The 23,030-nt window shown below is 45.8% G+C and overlaps 1 protein-coding gene across 2 annotated transcripts in view; it reads left to right on the top strand.

Moving 5' to 3' along the window:
- PRKDC (protein kinase, DNA-activated, catalytic subunit) overlaps positions 1–23,030 on the top strand; it is a 503,687-nt gene that overhangs the window by 8,786 nt on the left and 471,871 nt on the right. For both annotated transcript variants that reach the window (XM_073583775.1, XM_073583776.1), the window contains exons 2-4: positions 765–841; positions 7,180–7,272; positions 9,623–9,697. In XM_073583775.1, coding sequence (XP_073439876.1) covers positions 765–841; positions 7,180–7,272; positions 9,623–9,697 — 245 coding nt within the window. The remainder of the gene's footprint in view (positions 1–764; positions 842–7,179; positions 7,273–9,622; positions 9,698–23,030) is intronic.

The raw sequence follows: 23,030 nt of genomic DNA, 5'->3' as shown, positions 1-23,030 counted from the left end.
CGGATTTGGTGACAGGGGAGATGGAAAACCGCACAAAAGAAGTAACATGCTGCGGATTTTGTACCGCGGGAAAACCGCGCGGAAAAATCAGCAGCGTCTGCACAGCGGTTTTTTTTTTACATTAATTTTAAAGCTACTGTACATCACAATGCGGATATGCGACGTTTCTGCGCGGTAAAATCCGCTGCGGAACCGCTGCAAATCTGCATCGTGTGCACATGGCCTTACTCTACATACAGTGGCTGCAAACTTTGCTCGCAAATCGGAACGTGTAAACATGGCCTAAATCTGATCACCTCCTCCTGCTCCATAACATAACAAATCAGCGTTTGGTCGTTCATCTGGGGATCAGCCGCCTGTTTGGGCTGCGCGATTGTTGAGCTTTCCTAGGATTATTTCTTCACAATAATCATGTCCTGTACATGCTTCTTGCCTAGTGCTTCTTCTAGCGCTTCCGGAAAATTGACCTGAAATTCGCTTTATCCGTTTACGCTGCAGATGTCGGCACATACTTTATTTTACCCTTTGTAATGTATAGGACAAAGTGTGCCTAAAACCTGCAGCAGTATTTACCCCCAGGGGACGCAGCACGAGGGTGGATTTTGTAAAAACCCCAATCGCTGATCTTTTATTGGGCCGTTGGTGAAAATTCCACATCAAACGGTGATCAATAATTTCTCTTCTGCTTCTATCTACAGGATAGAGTACTTTACAGTCTACTTTAACTGTAGCCACTTGTAAACACGTTTATGTTTCTTTTTTAGCTTTGAACACATCCTTGGTCTTCTCTAAAGAATACGGCCTGCTCCTGTTTATCCACAAGTCCCTTACCATGGAAGAAGTAAGTCGGTGTAAAATAAGCCATTGTAACTTTCCACTTAGAGAGAACCATTTTTCTTTTTAAGGAGGTGAGGAGTCAAAGCAAAATGTGGCTAAGTTATACATTAAAGGGATCCTGGCACCAGTTTTGTCATTAACAACTAAACTATCACCTAATTCAGTGCCTGTGCTGAATTCCATCAATGCTTATATAACCCCCTGTATACGCCCCAGAAAACCTTAGTTCTCCCAAGCTGTATGGTAATCGGGTTGGTCTGATGGATGTGGTTTCGGGCCTTTCCATCAGGGCTGTGGAGTCGGAGTCGTGGAGTCGGAGTTAGTTTTGGTTGGAGTCGGAGTCGGTAGAAATGTACCGACTCCGACTCCATCTTTAAAAAAAAAGTATTAATATTTCATAATTGAACTTTCATATGAATTTTATAAATGTTACTCAAATATATATGTTCTATCAAACTATGAACAACAGTGATAAGCAGTTCTGCTGGAGATAGACATTTCTTACTTCTTGTGTGTCACTGTTCTCCACTGCCCTTATCTAATCTTATACTTGGTTAACCTCATGCTGCCCCAACCCCCCTACTTACAATGTATGAAACTGAAAGAGAAAATGTGTTGCAAATTCTTAGTAGTAAAGCCCCTCCTCTAGACTAGATCATACTAGGTGTGCGTCTTCCAAGCATCTCACAGCTGCCTGCTACTCAGAAGACGAAGACTGTAAGAAGTATTAGGCTGTGTGCACACGCTGCGGATTCCGCTGCGTTTCCCCAGCGGTTTTGGCCGCTGCGGACACGCAGCAGTTTTAGCTGCGGTGTACAGTACCATTCATTTGAATGGGAAAAAAAAAACGCTGTGCCGACGCTGCGGAAAAAACCGCGCAGATTTGCTGCGGTTTTGAATCCGCAGAAAGAATTGCATGTCAATTCTTTCTGCGGAAACCGCTGCGGGTTCCTATCTCCACCATTGTGGAGATAGTGAATCCGCAGGACCAAACCGCAGGCAAAACCGCAGATAATCCGCAGGTCTTTGGACCTGCGGATTATCTGCGGTTTTTGCAAAATCCGTGCGGATTCCGCAGCGTGTGCACGTACCCTTATCCTTTCAACAAACTTTGCATCAGTTAACTGTGAATACATGAGGAGGAATAATAATAACAGTATTACTGACCACTATATCAGTTGTACGACCTGGCAATAATTTTGTACAATTGTTTTTAGGAAAAACAATTGTCATTTGGATTGTGAATGCAGAATTAAAAACCTGAGAATGTCAAAGAAGCATCACATTAAATCAGCTGTATTTGAACATTTCACCATCACTCAAGATAGAAAACATTATGTCTGTCAGTGTATGACAAATGATCCAGACGAAAACAAATGCTGTGAAGCCAAGATGAGTGCATATTCAGGCAAAGATATAAATGCTCCTACCAGAGCTTCTAATCTAAAGAGACATTTACAGCGCTTTCATCCAGAAGTACTGAAAGCAGTGGATGAGAAAGACTGCATCCAAACCAATGAACCAGTGCCCAGCTCTTCCAGCCAAACAAAGGAGCACAGAACTTTGCAGCCATCAGTTGCAAGATATTTTGTCAGTGACAAAGTTACTGTGACAATGACAGTAGATACATTTAAAAAAACAGATCATAGAGCTTGTTGTAAAGGATAGTGTGCCTATTTCATTATTTTCACGACCAGCTTTTATGTGTCTGAATGGGGAAATGGCCCGCAAGCTTGGTGTTTCTCTGGAGAGAGAGTATTAGAAAATTAGTAATCGAAGAAGCTTTTAAACAAAAGGAAGAACTTAAAAAAACTCTCAAGGGACGCTTTCTGTTTCTTAAAATGTATGCCTGCACACGTCACAGAGTGAACTATTTTGCCATCAATGTCCGATTTGTTTGTGACAAAAATGAAATAGTTACCAAGACATTGGCAGTAAAAGACACCAAAGCTCATCACACCAGTGAGTTTCTCCAGGTCTTGGTGGAAAAGGTTCTGCAAGACTATGAACTTAAAAAAGAGCAAGTTCTTTCTGTCGTAACTGACAATGCTTCAAATATGATAAGTACTATTAAGCTAATGAATGAGAGTAATGATGGTGACCAGCAGCTAGAAGAACATTCTGTGTCCACAGACACAGAAATGTTTGAAATAGAGGAACACAGTATTGTAACTGAGGAGCAAACTGAAGTTGCTTCAGATGAACAGCAACATGATAGTTTAGATGATCTTGTTGAAACTGTGTCAATATGTTCTTTCATTCATCACATGCGCTGTGTTGTGCATACGCTACAGCTGGCTATAAGAGACAGTCTGCAAGAAGGACATGCTGCTGCACTGATTGGCAAGGTGAGAAAATTGACTACTGTTGCCAGAACCCCTAAAGTTGACTCAATTTTGAAGAGACGTGCTGGAAAAGGGGCAATTATTGATCAAGCCACACGATGGGGCAGTACTTAATGATTCAGCGCTTGGTTGAACTGAAAACCTTTCTTGTAGACATGGCTAACCCTCAACTGACGCTAAATGAAAGTCAGTGAAATCAGGTGACTGAGCTGGAAAAATTGCTAGAGCACCCATTTACAGTGACTAAAAAATGACAAGCAGAGGACTTAACTCCAGGTATTTTCTTAAAGGAGTGGAAGAACTTGATGTTTCGCCTGTCCCAAAGAGGAGGGTTAATTGCAAGTGGCATTGCTACATCAATGAAACGGAGAGAGGAGCTACTATTACAAAATAACATTCTTTTGGCAGCTGTTTATGTAGACCCAATGCATCGGATTCTTCTAGATGATCAACAGCTAAGTAAAGGAAAAGAAGCTCTGTTTGAAATAGCAGTAAGGATGAAAGGGCTGCAGAACAGTCAGGAGGAACAAGAAGAATTTGGTCGTCCTGCCACATCTTCACCCTCATCATCAACTGATGAAGAATTTAATTTCTAAAAATATTTGGATCACAAGGACCGTGCAAAGCGTTCCCGCATATAAGAGTCATCCCCATCAAGGAACACAGCCAGTACATTTCAGCAGAATTTTTCATGTGCACTAAAAGAAATTGAGAAATTTGACCGTTCATCAAAAATAACAGTGCAACAAGCGATTCCTCTGTATCCTGACATTGTCAGAGATGTTGCCCGAGTGGTTACTGCTTTGCCACCAACACAAGTTAGTGTAGAGAGGTTGTTCTCTGCTCTCAAAATAATTAGATCAGATTTGAGGGCATCCATGATGGAGGATCTGACAGAGGCAATACTTTTTCTGAGGACAAATTTATAGATTTCTTCTTATTAACTGCATAAAAGTGTTTATTGCATATTTACTTACAGTTTAGAAAAGTTTATAAAAGTTATTTGCTATATTCTAATTGTATTCTAATAAATGTAGTTTTTGCTCTAAGTGGTCTGATTACTTATATGATGGTGAGAAACTGAATAAGCACGATGTTTAATATTTTACAACAGTAAATTTGTTGTTATGAATTGGCCATTTATGTCGGAGCCGGAGTCGGAGCCTGATAAAATCCAGGAGTCGGAGTCGCAACTGTGGCTTACCGACTCCACAGCCCTGCTTTCCATTCCTCTCCCCCAGCTGCTGCTTGCTGTCCTCCTTCTTTAATTGACGCGGAAGACGCCGTGCGTCATCCACATTGCCAGACAAAATCCTGCCCATGCGCACATAAATCGATGCTCACACCTGTGCACTATGCTTTGTCCTAATGCGGGCGCATATGCACTTATGTTTTCTGCTCTGCCCGCAGTAGGGCAATGCATTGTGTGCAGGCGCACGTTTTCGCCCAGCAATCTGGATGACACAAAGCATCATCCACATCTGTTAAAGGAGGAGGACTCTGAACAGCCGGGGGAAGGGATGGAGAGGACCGAAACCATGCTCAATGGACCGACCGGATTACCATACAGCGCAGGAGAACTTTAAAAAGTTTTTGGAATGTACCATATTCTTCAGACTATTAAGACACACCGGACCATACGACGCACCTAGGTTTTAGAGGAGGAAATTAGGGAAAAAAAAATTGAAGCAAAAAATGTGGTCAACATAATATCCCCTATCCAGGTATATATGGTCCCCTCATCCCCATCCTGATACACATGGCCACCTCATCCCTATCCTGGCAGGAATGATCGCTCTCATCCCTATACTAGTATGCATGGCCCCAGCCCTATCTTGGTTTGCAGGGCCCCCATCCTTATCCTGGTTTGCATGGCTCTCATCTCGTCCTAGTATGCAGGGCTCTCATCTCGTCCTGGTATGCAGGGCTCTCATCTCGTCCTGGTATGCAGGGCTCTCATCTCGTCCTGGTATGCAGGGCTCTCATCTCGTCCTGGTATGCAGGGCTCTCCTCTCGTCCTGGTATGCAGGGCTCTCCTCTCGTCCTGGTATGCAGGGCTCTCCTCTCGTCCTGGTATGCAGGGCTCTCCTCTCGTCCTGGTATGCAGGGCTCTCCTCTCGTCCTGGTATGCAGGGCTCTCCTCTCGTCCTGGTATGCAGGGCTCTCCTCTCGTCCTGGTATGCAGGGCTCTCCTCTCGTCCTGGTATGCAGGGCTCTCCTCTCGTCCTGGTATGCAGGGCTCTCCTCTCGTCCTGGTATGCAGGGCTCTCCTCTCGTCCTGGTATGCAGGGCTCTCCTCTCGTCCTGGTATGCAGGGCTCTCCTCTCGTCCTGGTATGCAGGGCTCTCCTCTCGTCCTGGTATGCAGGGCTCTCCTCTCGTCCTGGTATGCAGGGCTCTCCTCTCGTCCTGGTATGCAGGGCTCTCATCTCGGCCTGGTATGCAGGGCCCCATCCCTATTCTGGTATGATTGGCTCCCATCCCGGTCCTGGTATGCATGGCCCATCAGAAAACATTAAAAAAACAAACCACTAAACTTACCTTCCAAGCAGAGCACAGCTGCCGTAATACTCGTCGGGATGTGAGCACAGAGGGCAGAGAGTACTCATTGCTCTTCAGTAGCATGAAGTGTCAGCCGCCGGCTTCCTGCAGCTGCTGGCGGACACGTGTGCCGCTACTTAAGAGAAATGAATATTCAGAATATTCATTTCTCTTAAGAAGCGGCACACGTGACTGTCGGCAGCAGCAGGAAGGCTCCGGCTGACACTGCGCGCTACTGAAGAGCAATGAATACTCTCTGCCCTCTGTGTGCACATTCCCGACGAGTATTACAGCAGCTGTGCTCTGCTTGTGAGCAGCGCGTGACGTCCCTGCCATGCGCTGCTTACAAGCATAAAGCAGTTGCTGGCACAAGAGCAGGACGCTGCGAGGGAGCGTCGGGAAGGTAAGTTTAGAGGTTTGTTTTTTTAATGTTTTCTGATGGGACCATGCATACCAGGATGGGGGTGGGGGCCAGTTGTAAGGATGGGGCCATGCATACCAGTATCGGGGGTTGAGGGACAGTCATACCAAGATACTATTAAAGAGAAATGAATATTCATTGCCCTCCGCCCATTGGTGTGGAATGCAGTGAATATTCATTCTCTTTAACAGCGGGCAAAGGAGTTAGCGCAAGCCACCGGCTTCAGCCTCCTGTGACCTGCTACTCCGCCGATGCTGTTCCCCTCCCCACCACAGCCAGAGCAGGTACATCCAGACTATAAGACGCACCACCTCATTCTCCTCCATATTTTTGGAGGAAAAAAGTGCGTCTTATAGTCCGAAAAATACGTTTTACAGGGGAAGTCGGGGTTATGTAAGCATTTATGGAATGCTGCACAGGTGCTGAATAAGGGGATAGTTTTATTTGTTATATGACAAAACTGGTGACCGGTTCCCTTTAATAAGCAAAAGTGAAAACACTGATCTCCATATGAATACTGTCAAGAAGTTACATAGACCTTGCTTACATGAAAGTGAGGAGGAGGGACCATTGGCTGATCGCTCCACAGATCCTGCCTGGGTATTGCCAGGATACTGTATGCATCATGAACAATACATGTTACCTACAGCTTGTATTTTTGGGGGGGGGGGTGATGGGTGAAAGCTGCCCAATTCAGTGTGATTGACAAAGAACTCTGTATTACTTTACAGTCCGTGTGAAAAGGTTTGTGATTCACAGTCTGGTCGCACACTCACAGACAGGAGGGGGCCCCTGTGCATGAACAGAATATGGGCCCTTTGCAGTGCAGTAGTTCATCATAATGCACGATTTCAGCTACTTTGCAGATAGAGGTGGCCCCCTTGCCTTTTGGGTCCCTGTGGCTGCACAGGTTGCACCAATGATGTGTGCTCCCCTGTGGTCCCGGGTCTTCTGATCCTATTGCAGGCTATAGATGCAGGATTTTACAGCTGAACGTGGACCCTTGTTTTCTAATGTAATTTCCTTTCATCTATAGTATCGAGACTGTCGGGAAGAAGCATTAAAGTTCCTGTGCGTCTTCCTCGAGAAGTTAGGCCAACAATCACAGCCATATGCTTTAGAAATTAAGGTAAGGTCTTAAGTCTTATAGCTTTCTAAGGAACTGTGCTAAATTTCACACTTTATTTTATCACCTCATTAACGTCAGAGTGCTAAGTTTAAGGGTACGTGGTGTGTGCATAATTTGCATAATTTAAAGGGAATCTGTCAGCAGCTATTGAATCTCATAGCTGCATAATAGTCAGAGACCCCGATTCCAGCGATGTATCGCTTACTGGACTGCTTGGTGCAGTTTTGATAGAATTTTTGTTTTGTCTGATGTAAGTATACCAGAGCTAAGACTTCTGAGCTGTGTATACCCCCGCTCACACCCTGACTGGCAGCTTCCTGTGTAATATACACTGCATCGTGAGCAGGCTGTCAATCAGTGGTGTGGCGGGGTTACACAGTTTAGCCTGACTGGTCTGCACGTGAGACCCAGTCCTGGAGTGATAATCTCCTGCTGATAAAAATGATTATATTGAAACTATGTCATACAACTTAGTAAGTAACACATCACTGTAGTCAGGCTCTCGGCTCCTAGATTATGCTGCTCTCTGATTAAATAGTAAAAACCTGTTGAGAGATTCCCTTTAACAAATCTGAAAATACCCTGTATTTATTTCTAATTCATATTGGATAGATAATTGAAGTGCCAGCATTTCAAATAAGTGATTATGTCTAAAATGATCCACACCAATGAGTAATGAGGAGGTGCTAGTACTGTTGTGGGGTACATTGTGACATGCTGGTCTTTCAGGGGACAAGGGTGCTTCCTGGCTGTGTTATGGGGGAACCATGTTATGCTGGCCCTGTGATGGGGGACACTGTTGCATGCTGGCTCTGTGAGGTGGACACTTTTTCGTGCTGGCTCTGTGACGGGGGATACCGTTTCGTGCTGGCTGTGTGTCGGGGGACACTGTTGTATGCTGGCTCTGTGACGGTAGGATACCGTTGCGTGATGGCTCTGTGACGGGGCACACCGTTGCGTGCTGGCTCAGTGACGGGGCACACCGTTGCGTGCTGGCTCGGTGACTGGGCACTCCGTTGTGTGCTTGCTCGGTGACGGGGCACACCGTTGCGTGCTTGCTCGGTGACGGGGCACACCGTTGCGTGCTGGCTCGGTGACGGGGCACACCGTTGCGAGCTGGCTCGGTGACGGGGCACACCGTTGCGAGCTGGCTCGGTGACGGGGCACACCGTTGCGAGCTGGCTCGGTGACGGGGCACACCGTTGCGAGCTGGCTCGGTGACGGGGCACACCGTTGCGTGCTGGCTCGGTGACGGGGCACACCGTTGCGTGCTGGCTCGGTGACGGGGCACACCGTTGCGTGCTGGCTCGGTGACGGGGCACACCGTTGCGTGCTGGCTCGGTGACGGGGCACACCGTTGCGTGCTGGCTCTGTTGCATACTTTAGAATACTTGTCTTACAAAAGTTGAAAATCCTTGGTGTATATAACGTGTACTCTACGATCTTTGTCATTATATTCTCTTCAGAAATGAGCCATTTTTTACATTACCCAATTTTGTAAGGTTTCCTTAAAGCCCAGCTTGATATAAGTACACTAGATGGTGGCCCGGTTCTATCGCATCGGGTATTCTAGAGTCTCTGTTAAAATAAAAAATAGTTATATACTCACCTTCCAACGGCCCCCGATCGCCACTCCACACACCCGGCATCTTCCGGTTCCAGTAATGCTTTGCGCGAAACACCGCTGATGACGTCGCGCTTTCGCCGGCCCTTCACGCAAAGCATTACTGGGACCAAAGCATTACTGGCGGCCGCGACCAATCAGCGACAGGTGCAGCTTACCATTGTAAACAATCAGCGACGCGGGATTTCAGATACAGACAGGCAGACAGACCGAATAAGACGATTATATAGTAGATAAGTACAGCTTAATTGCTGTATGAAAAAGTTATACTTTTTAAACCATGTTTTGTGTTACAATTTCTCCATTTTCAAGCCTTTTTTTCTTCTGTCAGTGAATGTTCATGCTGAATCGGGCTGCAGTTGTAGGGCTATATGTCCATGGGGTTCAGCCTCTACAGATTCTCAAGAATGCGATCTATAAAAAATACAAACCTTTCATTATGCTGTTGTTAGTTTTATCACTTCGCCAGAACATCACTTTTGTGCAATTTTTTACATCTGCCCCACAGCCTCTGTTGGCGATTCTTTCTTCTTTCATATCTCCTGCTTGGTAATTTTTCCCGTCAAATTGGTGAACATCTTGGCGCAATTTCAGGAGCCACATTATAAATCTGTTAGGCATTGGTGGGACTTATAAATAGAATTTGATAATGTGTGGCATTTTTTTTTCATAGATCTATAAAAGGAAACCTGTAACTAATTTAATGTTGTTTTTTTTTCCCAACAGAAAATATGTGTCATCGTATACACAAAAGAAAAGTATGCCAAGTGCAAAGTGGCCGCACTAGACCTTCTGATTAAGGTAACGATCAGTGTTGTTACATGGTGGAATAGTCTCTGGCTAGATGTCACACTGCGCGTACACACATGGTTCAGTGGAGAAAACCTTTATTTCTTGGCTCTTGCCAGTAGATATTCTGCCATCTGGCCTCATACAGACATCTGTACAGATTGATATAAAGGTTTTGGGAAAAGATTCAGTGACTGACAGCCATCTATGAATGCATACTTATACTGGGAAGGCAGTTGGTCAGTGATTAGGACCACCCATTTACGTTCAGAGACCCTCTGCCACATGTTGTGGATTTTATCTTAGAATGTTTGCAACCACCCCATTCATATGAAACAAACTCATTCAGATAAATGGGACTTTTTTTTTTCAGCAGCAGAAAACCTGCAACTTGAGATTCTTACAGCTGCATAACTTATATTTTCTGTATTGAAATCCCTGCTTATTCTGGGCCAAGCAGTCGCGTATACTTATAGAAATAAACAAAAAACGTTGCACTCTGTAGTGCTAAAGCATGTCAATGTGAAATATGAATAGCAATACTGTTTCTGGATACTAGAAAAAAAATTAGACGCTTGGCACATAATTTGGCCAATTAATGCATGCCCAGCAGCCAACGACAAGGCGGTCTCTGGTTTGATGGGAACCTACGTGTCTACTGTGAATACCTCCCTAAGACAGAAGTCTGAATTTCTGAGTAGATGTGAATACCTCTCTTCAAAGTCTGATTTTATGGGAAGGCAGGACCCTGTTGCAATTAAAATCTACCACAAGGGCAGAGTGCTCAGTTAGAGAACTAATATACAAATGACAATAGACTGACCGGCACTTCCGACAAGGCAGTCTCAAATCTGCTGGGTCGCACTTGTCTAGTGTGAATACTTCCCTAAGACTGAAGTCTGAATTTCTGGGTAGATGTGAATACCTTTCTTCAAAGTCTGATTTTATGGGTAGGTAGGATTTTTTCCTAGTATCCAGAAGCAGTATTGCTATTCATATTTCATGTTTTTCATATTGACATGCTTTAGCACTACAGAGTGCAACTATACTCTGTCGCCTCGTTGGGGGACACAGAACCATGAGTGTTATGCTGCTGTCCACTAGGAGGCGACACTATGCATAATCTGAAAAAGATTAACTATGGCTCCTCCTCTGCAGTATACACCAGTATCCAGAAGCAGTATTGCTATTCATATTTCATATTGACATGCTTTATCACTACAAAGTGCAACTTTTTTTGTTTATTGTATATGGAGATGGCTGCTCCTAGTATGCACCTGTTCACACTATCTAGGAAATGCCAGTCAGTCTTTTGTCATTTACATATATAGAAATAAGTGCCAGTCACTTAAAAAGGACCAGAATGAGCAGCAATATTATTGAAATCCAAATTATACTGAGTCTTTTAACCCTCCAAAATACAATCTACCGTATATACTCGAGTATAAGTCGATCCGAGTATAAGTCGACCCCCCTAAATTTGCCTCAAAAACCTGGGAAAACTTATTGACTCGAGTATAAGTCTAGGGTGGGAATTGCCGAAGATACTGGTAAATTTAATGCTGCACAACATACAGTATGCCCCCAAAATGCTGCACAGTGAATGCTGGCCCAAATAATGCTGCACAACATACAGTATGCCCCCAAAATGCTGCACAGTGAATGGTGGCCCAAATAACGCTGCACAACATATGCCCCCATAAGGCTATGTGCACACGCTGCGGTTCCGCTGTGGTTTTGGCCCTGCGGAACCGCAGCAGTTCCGCAGACATGGTACTTTACCATGTTAGCCTATGGGCTTTCAAAACCGCAGTGCTCACGCTGCGGTTTTTTCCGCGTGGTTTTGCTGCGTTTTTTTTTCCGCAGCATGTCAATTATTTCTGCGGATTCTGCTGCGGTTTCACACCTTTAACATAGTAGAGGTGTGAAACCGCAGGGCAAAACCGCAGGCCAAAACGCAGCAAAACCGCAGGTCACTTTACCTGTGGTTTTACCTGCGTTTCCGCGCGGAAAAAACCGCAGCGGAATCCGCAACGTGTGCACATAGCCTTAATGCTGCACAGTGAATGGTGGCCCAAATACCGTAATGCTGCCCCCAAAGTGATAGGATTACTGGTAATCCTATCATGTTGCTGCCGCTGCCCCTGCTGGAATTTAAAAAAAAACAAAAAACTATATACTCACCTACGTTGATGACAGCTGCTCCTGAGCGTCGCCGGCTCTTCAGTGACTCAGGCAGAGGGCGCGTGCTTTCCACGTCATCGTGCCCCCTGCACGTCACTGCCGGAGGACGGGAGAGAGCGGCGCGCAGAGATTTTGAACGCCGCCGTGGCCCAATCATCACCCGCCGCCGCCGCCAGGACGCTGCAGGGGACCGCAGAGACGACTGGGACCGCGGAGATGACGGGGACCAGGTAAGTTGGCACCGTGACCCGAATATAAGTCGAGGGGGGTCTTTTTCAGCCCCAAAAGGGGGCTGAAAAACTCGACTTGTACTCGAGTATATACGGTAACTGTTCAGCTCTTCCTAATCTCTAATGTTATACTGGTAAATCTTACTGCATGGTCAGTTTGTCAGGTCTTTTTAAATAACATTAGTAAACTAGAAAACCAACTATTTTTTTGGATTTCCAATTTTACCCAACACATCTTCATTATATTATGCTAGAAAAATGCAAAGCAGACTGCAGTGAGAATCCTGAAGTCTCATGAACACTTTTTTTTAAAATTTGAATCTGCAGTACGTCAATACTTTCTGCGTTTTTGATGCAGATTTCACTCGTTTCATTAGTTTTTCAGCCAAGAGATTCAGAAATTTCTGCACCAAGTACTTAATGTGTTCACATAATGGTAAAATTAATGGTAATATATAATGGTAAAATTAATGGTAAATTTCAAATAGTCCCTCAGACATACAGTGGTGTGAAAAAGTGTCTGCCCCCTTCCCGATTTCCTATTTTTTTCGCATCTTTGTCACACATAAATGTTTATGATCACCAAACATATTTAAATATTACACAAAGATAGCACAAACACAAAATGCAGTTTCTAAATGAAGGACTTTATTATTAAGGGAAAAAGAAATCCAAACCTACAGGGTCCCTATGTGAAAAAGTGATTTCCCCATTCCCCTTAAAACATAAATTAATTGTGGTTTTATCATATCTTTGGGAAGAGAGTTCAATTCCATAGCCACCCCAAGTCCTCATTACTGCCACATCTGTTCTCAATCAAGAAATCACTTAAATAGAACCTGCCTGAGTGAAGTGAACCAAAAGATCCCCAAAAGCTAAACATCATGCCACGAGCCAAAGAAATTCTGGAGCAAATGAGAAAGATAGTAATTCAGAGCTTACAGGTGCTTCTCACAAAACTAGAATATTTATAAAAAAGTTAGTGTATTTCAGTTCTTCAATACAAAAATTGAAACTCATATATTATATAGAGTCATTACAAACAGAGGGATCTATTTCAAGTGTTTATTTCTGTTAATGTTGATGATTATGGCTTACAGCCAAAAAAAAACACGAGTCGTTATCTTAGTAAATTAGAATAATTAGCAAAAAACATCTGCAAAGGTTTCCTAAGCATTTAAAAAGGTCCCTTAGTCTGTTTCAGTAGGCTCCACAATCATGGAGAAGACTGCTGACTGACAGATGTCCAGAAAGCAGTCATTGACACACTCCACAAGGAGGGTAAGCCACAAAAGGTAATTGCTAAAGAAACCTAGCTGTTCACAGAGTGCTGTATCCAAGCATATTAATGGAAAGTTGAGTGGAAGGAAAAAGTGTGGTAGAAAAAGGTGCACAAGCAACTGGGATAACCGCAGCCTTGAAAGGATTGTTAAGAAAAGGTCATTCAAAAATTTGAGGTAGATTCACAAGGGGTGGACTGCTGCTGGAGTCATTGCTTCAAGAGCCACCACACACAGACATATCCAGGACATGGGCTACAAGTGTCGCATTCCGTGGGTCAAGCCACTCATGACCATTAGACATCGCCAGAAGCGTCTTACCTGGGCCAAGGAGAAAAAGAACTGGACTGTTGTTCAGTGGTCCAAGGTGTTGTTTTCAGATGAAAGTAAATTTTGCATTTCATTTGGAAATCAAGGTCCCAGAGTCTGGAAGAAGAATGGAGAGGCACAAAATCCAAGCTGCTTGAGGTCTAGTGTGAAGTTTCCACAATCAGTGATGGTTTGGGGAGCCTTACATGTGTGGGGTGCTTTACATGTGTGGAGGGGTATACATGATAAAAAAAAAAAAAAAATCAGTAATCATAAACAATTAAAGTCTTGACTTCTACAGAATTAGAGAGTACCCTGCCCGCGAGGGCTCACAATCTACAAGGGATGGGTGAGGATACAGTAGGTGTGGGTAGAGCTGGTTATGCAGCAGTTTGGTGGTTACTGCAGGTTGTAGGCATGGCTTAAGAAAAACAAAATTAAGACTTTGGAGTGGCCTAGTCAAAGTCTTGACCTTAATCTGGTTGAGATGCTGTGGAATGACCTTGAAAAGGTGGTTCATGCTCGTAAACTCTCCATATGGCTGAATTACAACAATTCTTCAAAGATGAGTGGGCCAAAATTCCTCCAGAGCATTGTAAAAGACTCTTTGCCAGTTATTGAAAGCACTTAATTACAGTTGTTGGTGCTAATGGTGGCCCAACCAGTTACTTGGTTAAGCTTTTTTACACCGGGCCCGATAGGTTTAGATTTCTTTTTCCCTTAATAATAAAGACCTTCATTTAAAAACTGCATTTTGTGTTTACTTGTGTTCTCTTTGTCTAATATTTAAATTTGTTTGGTGATCTGAAACACTTAAGTGTGACAAACATGCAAAAGAATAGGAAAGCAGGAAACCTAAGATGAAGAATTCTTCTTAAAGGGGTCGTCTTATCCCTGGAATATATCATAAATGTCTGTTTGAGGTGGATCCCACCTCTCTGGAACCCGCATCTATATGCATAAATGTCTTACCCATATTCTAGCTGGCGCACAACCACCAGTCAGAGAAGTAGCAGCGCTGCACCCACTCTTCAGTCTTTACTTTGGAAGTTTCAATTATCACCAAGAGTATTTGCTTTACTGTATTCGGAACAATGAATAGAGAACTGGTACATGTGCTTCTATCTCTTCACTCGCCAGTGGTCAGCAGAACTTCACCCCAGTTGTGGAGATAGATGTTTGACCTGAATTTATCAGACATGGCACATCATATGGATATGCCGTAAATGACTCTTGTGAGACAAACTTTTTAAAAATACCAGATGTTCATTCACAGGCTAAAAACGTTACAATCCACATGTTGTAAGTATCAGTCACAAAACTGTGGATCGTCTTAAATCAGATAGTCATTTGAAAGAAAATCTAAGAGGGCACTACAGAAAATATTATAAGGGGATCTGTGACAACACACAATGTAAACAGACACCAAAGAAGAAAAAAGCAGTGTGTATGAGAGTCACGATCACCCACAGTAGCAAACAATCAAAGCAAATAATGCCAAATATATATTTTATTATGAAAAAACACTCTTAATAGACAGACAGCAGACAAAAACAATTAAAAAAGCCTAAAAAAGGCCCGCATGAAACCACCAGAGGTCCATATAAGGACCCTTGAGAACACAATTACACCAAGCTGACAATAATAGATAGTGAATAAATATGCAGGTGACAAAACCCGGTTTGCATTCGAAGAAAATGTCACAATATAAATACAAAAAGGCACATAAAAGGTATATTGACAGGCAAGATAAGCACCTTAAAAAGACCCATAGCATGATGAACAAACTGTCATATTGCAAATATAGCATATAAGCTAGCCACCTAAAAACAGTCCAAAATCAAATAAGTGCGTGCACCAAATAAAATGAAACCCGGCTAGATCAGTCAAACATGAGGCAATGATAACTCATGGTTTAAGCGTATAAAGGGTTAAACCTACGGTCAGCATATCGGTGTAATGTGGGAGCTACCGCACGCGTATCGCCACCAGAGCGCGTGTCTTCCTCAGGGGTAGAGTTTACTGATCTGTCAAAATAGCGTGTTTTAAATATAAAATGTAATTAAATGTAATTAGCCCAGTGTCCGATGAGACGGTGCCTGGAAGTGGCAGCCGCGCTTGCGCAGCTAGCTAGCAACAAGACGCCGCTGGTGCCTCCATGGAGACGGCAAAGAAAACAAAAAGCTGAGCGTGCGCAGTAAGCAGGCATAAGGAACCATATAAGCCCGATATGAAGGAGATTACACATGCGCAATGGATAAAAACTGGGAAACATGTCATTTAGCAGAGTGCACAGAGGATGAAGCGCCGCGTGCGCCAGAGAATATATACTTATCAGATATGTCATGAATAGAAACATAAAGAGGGAAATAGTGCTGAGGGTAAATAGAGGGGAAAAAAACTTCATGAAGCACTGACAGTTAGAAAAAAGAGAAACGGTGCATATCATATGAAGTTCCAAAAGGGACAAAAATAAGAGTGTATCCATATAAAGAATTTCTCCAATAGTAAACAGAAAAAAAGCACAAAAATGCTAATAATGTATTCCAAAATAAAAAAAGTGAATAATAAGAAATAAAACACAAAGGTAACAGGAGACGATAGACCCTATAAATTGTTATGCAATTTCTGCTGAGTACACCAATACCCCATTTGTGGTCGAAAACTAGTTTGAGGCACAGTGCTCAGAAGGGTGAGGGAGCCATGTCACATTGGTAGAGCCTCTGAGGTGCCAGAACAGCAGAAACCCTTCTCCCCCATAAGTGACCAAATGTTGCAAGCTACAGCTCTCAATAAATTAATCTAGAGTTGCAGTGATCATATTGACACAACAGGTGTATTGCAGAATGTTATACCATCGGGTAGTGAAGAAAAAATAATTACATTTTTACCACCAAAGTTTTGTTTTATCCCCAGATTTTACGTTTTCATATTGGGAAATGGGTAAAAATGACCTACAATTCCTGCTGAATGTAGAAATACCCAATAGGTGGCTGTACAGTACTGCTTAGCCATACGGCGAGACTCCGGAGGGGTGCTATTTGCCTTCGGGAGCACAGATTTTGCTAGAATAGCTTGCGGACTTCATATACAGAGCTACTAAGTGCTAGAAAAGCTGAATCCTTTCTCAAATGACCCAATTTTACATAACATTTGGTATCACATTTATCTTGCGCTGTACGCTGAGCACTTACATAGGGGTTTACATCTAAATCTCTTAGTGACGTGATTCGTATTAAACCCCTGAGGGAGGCACTCAATATAATGAGGCAGAACTCAAGGTTCCTAAGAGCACTGTGGCCTCCATAATCCTTAAATGGAAGACATTTGAGACCACCAGAAGTCTTCTTAGACCTGGCCGCCCAGCCAAACTGAGCAATCGTGGGACAAGAGCCTTGGTGAGAAAGGTAAAGAAGAACCCCAAGATCACAGTGGCTGAGCTCCACAGATGCAGTAGGGAGATGGAAGAAAGTTCCACAAAGTCAACTATCACTGCAGCCCTCCACCAGTTGGGCCTTTATGGCAGAGTGGCCCTACGGAAGCCTCTCCTCAGTGCCAGACTTATGAAAGCCTTTATAGAGTTTGCTAAAAAGCACAAGAAGAACTCCCAGACTATGAGAAATAAGATTCTCTGGTCTGATGATATGAAGATATAATTATCACCAAAAAGTTCCTAGCGATATTAAAAAATGGACATGTCAGAGTGTTTTGCCCACGGACACATGGTCTGTGGAAACACACTGACATGTGCACAGACCCATTCACTTGAATAGGCAAATAGCACTCCGTTCATCCCGAGTCTCACCGTATGGCTAAGTAGTTCTGTACAGCCACATATTGGGTATTGCCACGTTCAGTAGAAATTGTGGGACAAATTTTTTGGCCGTTTTTACCTACTTCTTGTGTGAATATGTAAAATCTTTGGCTAAAACAAAATTTTGGTGGTAAAAGTGTAGTTATTTTGTCCTCACTGCCCTATTGTATAAAATTCTGTGACACACCCGTGGTGGCAATATGATCACTGCACCCCTAGATGAATTCATTGAGAGGTGTTGTTTGTAAAATGGGGTCACTTATGGGGGGGTTCTGCTGTTTTGGCACCTCATGGGCTCTCCCAGTGGGTCATGGCACCTTCAAACCATAACAGTAAAATCTGGCGCTCCTTGCCTTCTGAGCTCTGCCATGTGCCCAACAGTGGTTTACCCCCACATATGGAGTATCAGCGTACTGAAGACAAATTACACAATAACTTTTGGGCTCCAATTTCTTCTGTTACCCTTGAGAAAATTAAAAAATGGGGGCAGAAAGATCATTTTTGTGAAAAAAATATTTTTTATTTTTACGGCTCTACGTTATAAACTTGTGTGAAGCACTTGGTGGTTCAAAGTGCTCACCACACGTCGAGATAAGTTCCCTAGGGGGTCTAGTTTCCAAAATGGTGTCAATTGTGGGGTCTTTCCACTGGTTTGGCACATCAGAGGCTCTCCAAATGCAACATGGCGTCCGATCTTAATTCCAGCCGATTTTGCGTTGAAAAAGTCAAAAGGCTCTCCTTATCTTCCGATTTCTGCCATGCGCCCAAACAGTGGTTTACCCCAAGATATGGGGTATCGGCGTATTCAGAACAATTTGCACAACAACTTGGGGACCAATTACTCCTGTTACCCTTGGTTAAATAAAAAAAAAGGATCTGAAGTAATTTTTTGTAAAAAAAAAAAAAAAAAAGTTAAATGTTCATTTTTTTTTATTCCAAAAATTCCAGTGAAGCTGTTATAACTTTATATACTCCGTGTAATGGAGGTCAGTGACGTGGATCAGAAAAGAGGCCTGAGCTCATAGGTTTTCAGTTCTGTAGTATTTATCAGAATCAATCAGGTTTACAGATAAGACACAGCAGGGTAAAAGCAGATGAAGATAATAACGCAGTGAGCAAACGTACAGACCGTGGAGACGTATGAAGTCCAAGTTGCCAGATCCGGAAACCTGGAGAGCAGGCCAGGCCTGCTAGCAGGAAACAGTCCTTGAAGCGGAGGTGGGTGCAGAGCTGATCCGAAGAAACAAGTCTTTACAATGAGACCAAGATTCACAGGCAGGCGGGGTATCCCAAGGTAATGAAGAGACGAGCTAGGTAGCAGTCCTTCCAGCTTGATAACAAGTCCAAGAACAAGTATACTCAAGCAATGAGTAATCATACAGAGCATCCTTATTTCTCGTTCGCCTTATTGGGGGACACAGAGACCTTGGGTGTATGCTGCTGCCACTAGGAGGCTGACACTATGCACAAAAAAAGATAGCTCCTCCTCCGCAGTGTACACCCCACCGACCGGCAGAGAATTCCTCAGTTTAGCTTAGTGTCAGTAGGAGGTGGACACGGGTCTTTTATTAGACCCATATCTACCTCGTCGTGCGTCGTTCCTTTTCAGGTTCTACGGAGGGATACAGAGTGAAAAGTCACATCTGTACTCCCACATGGAGTCTGCAAGTACGGCGTGTACTGCCACCCCGTATCCTTGCAGTTCTCCGCGGCAGGACCAGCCAGACGGACGCCGACACCAAGACGTGCCAGCGACTCCAGGGGTCCTTGTCGCCAGTCTCCCTCCCACTCGCCTACCAGAGCCTGTCGGTTGGATGAGACGCAAGACTTCTTCAGACAGGTAACGGATCGTGGATAGGTGAGTATGAGGCCCCGGCTTCATATTTATTTACCTGCTGCCCATTCCCGACGGTCACCTCTTCAATGGTCACAGGGGTAGGCGCTGCGGTCGCTCGCAGTCGCCACAAGGCTATAGGCAGCTCAATGTTGCTGGGCATCCCCCCCCCTTCCCTCCCCCCTTTCTGGGTACAGGGAGCACAGGGTTTTTTCCCATTGGGAGCGACTTGCGACTGCGGCGTCCCACTTTTTCGGACCTCCGCGCCGACCCCCCTGCTGACAGGCGGCCGCCGCAACTAATTTAGGCCCCGGCTTCAGTTCGGGCCTACCGCTGCGTCGCGGCCACGCCCCCCGCCTCTTTCTTCTAAGCGGGCTTCTCTCCCGCTCTTCCCAGGCCCTCCCACCGCCTGTCCTTCACCTGCCCAGCCTGCTATTGGCTAGAGGGCGGTGAATTTTAACCCTGCGAGGTGCTCCGCCCTCCCTCCTCTCCTAAGGTGCGCTTTTTCTCAGGACGGCGCCATTTTCCCAGCCTGTTAGCCGGGCACCAGCTCCTCACTGGACAGCATCTTTTCCAGCTGGTTTTTTCAGGAGGTCTGTCGGCCGGATTTCGCTCTGACCTGCATCCATTGACAGGTCGCAGAGCATCGCTTCTGGGGACACCGGACCGTGAGTAGCTCTGCACTGCAGACTGACCCTTCTCCGCCCTCTGTCCCCCAACCTTCCGGCATTACCTCAGCTTTTCACTATGTCTAAGTCTGATCGTACCCGCTCTACCGCCCCCCCCTGCACTTTAGTCAAGTACTTTGCATGTTCTTCGTGCAATCGCAAACTTCCCTCAGGCCAGTCCACTCCCCTCTGCCTGGATTGTAGCAATCCAATTCAGCCTGACGCCGTCCAGGAGCCATCCGCGGCCCCAGGTGAGAGTGAGCCCCCCATGCCTGGCTGGGCCTCCTCGCTATCTCAATCAGTGGCAGACCTCACCAGGGTGTCTCAGTCCCTGGTGGCCGTTCTTAATAAGTTGCCCCTGGACTCTTCAGCAGGGCCAAGCAGGTCCCAAATTGTTCCATCTGAATCAGCCAGCGGTAGTCGCAAAAGACCCAGGCAAGATTCCCAGCCGGAATCCTCTCCTAGTCCCATCTCACCGCATAGCCCTTCTCACCAGTCTCCCTCTCGGGCCTCCTCTCCCGAGTCAGGGGAAGCGCTTTCGGACAGGTCATCTGAGGGGATTTTAGAGCTGGATTCAGACCAGGATGCAAGCATGAAGGTCACAGTGCAGGACCTCATTGCTGCGATCCATCATACCTTCGATATTGCTGACTCCCCTGCGAAATCCTCAGATCAGGAGGTTTCGTTCAGACGGGCAGAAACTCCCTCCAGGGTTTTTCCTTTCCATTCCCAGTTTGGGAAAATTTTTACCAAGGAAAGAGAGGATCCGACCAGACGCTTTCAAAGAGGAAAACGTCTCGGCATACTCTACCCATTTGCTAAGGAGCTCACGGACAACTGGTCGGCCTCTCCCTCGGTCGATCCGCCCGTGTCCAGGCTATCCAATAACACGGTTCTCCCGCTTTCAGGCGTGGCGTCCCTAAAGGATTCTAATGACAGGATTAGACCCCACTAAGGCGTCAGTTTCGACCCTTTCGGACTTTCCGCCGTTTCAATACGGCGGACAACTCCTCCAGCCAACAGAGACCGCAGGCTCGCCAGGAGAGAAGGAAAGTTTCCTTCAGACCCACTCCTTCCTGGCGACCCCACTCCTCCCAGGGCAGACCGTCCAGATCTAGATCTGGACGGTCTACTTCAGCATGACTATCATCGGGCACGCAAAGGGCCTTTCCAATTGGGAGGTCGACTTCTTTCCTTCAGGGACGTTTGGCTGGCCGCCGTGGAGGACGCCTGGGTCAGGGAGGTCGTATCCTCAGGATACAAGATAGAGTTCGTCTCTCTCCCACGGGATCGTTTCTTCGAATCCCGGCCTCCAAAGGATCCAGCCTTGATCCCGGGGTTCTCTACAGCTATCGCCGCTCTCCTCAGTTCCGGGGTGATTGTGCCCGTTCCCGAATCGGAGCGCTTCACGGGGTTCTACTCGAACCTGTTTGTAGTGCCGAAAAAAGACGGCGCAGTTCGACCCATCTTGGATCTCAAGCTGCTCAACAAGAGGGTCCGCCTTCGCCACTTCCGCATGGAGTCGCTTCGCTCGGTCATCGCCTCCAAGGAGGAGCAGGAATTCATGTGCTCAATAGACATCCAAGATGCCTATTTACATGTTCCAATTTTCTCCGGACATCAGAAGTTCCTGCGCTTTGCGATTCAACAGCACCACTACCAGTTTGTCGCACTGCCCTTCGGTCTTGCCACCGCTCCCAGAGTCTTCACGAAGATCATGGCTGCGTTGATGGCTTTGTTGAGAGTCAGAGGCCTCGTTCTTTTCCCGTACCTAGACGATATTCTGATCAAGGCTCCCTCATTCCAACAGGCTCACCAAAGTTTGTCAATCGTCCTGGACACTCTTTCCAATTTCGGGTGGATCGTCAACAGGAAAAAGTCCTGTCTGATTCCTACCCAACGCCTGGTCTTTCTAGGTCTTCTGTTCGACACTCGTCGGTCAAGGGTCTTTCTCCCACAAGAAAAGATTCTCTCTCTGCAGCAGGAAGTACGATCGCTGCAGACCTCGCGATTCCCATCCCTCCGTACAGCCATGAGGGTCCTGGGAAAGATGGTCGCGGCGATAGAGGCAGTTCCCTTTGCACAATTTCACGCCAGGCCTCTCCAGCAGGCCATTCTGTCGAAATGGAACAGGTCGCCTCGGTCCCTGGATCGCCCTGTCCATCTTTCTTACCGGATCAAGCGGTCTCTCAACTGGTGGTTGTCGTCACCTCTCATTCTATCGGGTCGTTCCTTCCTTCCCATTCACTGGCAGATAGTAACCACAGATGCCAGTCTCCTCGGTTGGGGTGCTGTGTTCCGCAACCACACTGTTCAGGGTCGATGGACGGATCGGGAATCAGCGCTACCGATCAACGTTCTGGAGATTCGAGCGATCCATCTTGCTCTGGTCCACTGGGAAAGGCTCCTCAAGGGACTGCCGATACGGATTCAGACAGACAACGCCACAGCGGTGGCATATGTCAACCGCCAAGGGGGAACACGGAGTGTTTCAGCCCTGGCGGAGGTGTCCAAGATTCTTCATTGGGCGGAGATTTCTGTCCCGACAATTTCCGCGGTTCACATTCCCGGCGTAGACAACTGGGCCGCCGATTTTCTCAGCCGCGAGGGTCTCGCGGCGGGAGAATGGTCCCTACATCCGGAAGTGTTTCATCTGCTCTGCCTTCGGTGGGGAACCCCGGATGTAGACCTCATGGCGTCTCGCCTCAACAGGAAAGTCCCACAATTCGTGTCCAGGTCTCGGGACCCTCTGGCAGTGGGCGCCGACGCCCTGGCCGTTCCTTGGTCCCAGTTCGAACTTCCCTACCTGTTCCCTCCTCTGCCTCTTCTTCCCAAGCTGTTGAAGAAGATCGAGGCAGAAGGACTTCCGGTCATTCTCATCGCCCCGAATTGGCCCAGAAGGTCTTGGTTCGCGGACATTGTCAACCTTCTCGCGGACGCCCCCTGGAAGCTTCCAGACAGAACAGATCTGCTGTCTCAGGGTCCGATTTGCCACCCCAATTCTTGGCCGCTCAATTTAACGGCGT

This window comes from Dendrobates tinctorius, unplaced genomic scaffold, assembly GCF_039654945.1.
Source record: "Dendrobates tinctorius isolate UK_male_01 unplaced genomic scaffold, ASM3965494v1 ptg000081l, whole genome shotgun sequence".
NCBI lineage: Eukaryota > Metazoa > Chordata > Amphibia > Anura > Dendrobatidae > Dendrobates > Dendrobates tinctorius.
This window is presented reverse-complemented; position numbering and strand designations above follow the sequence as displayed.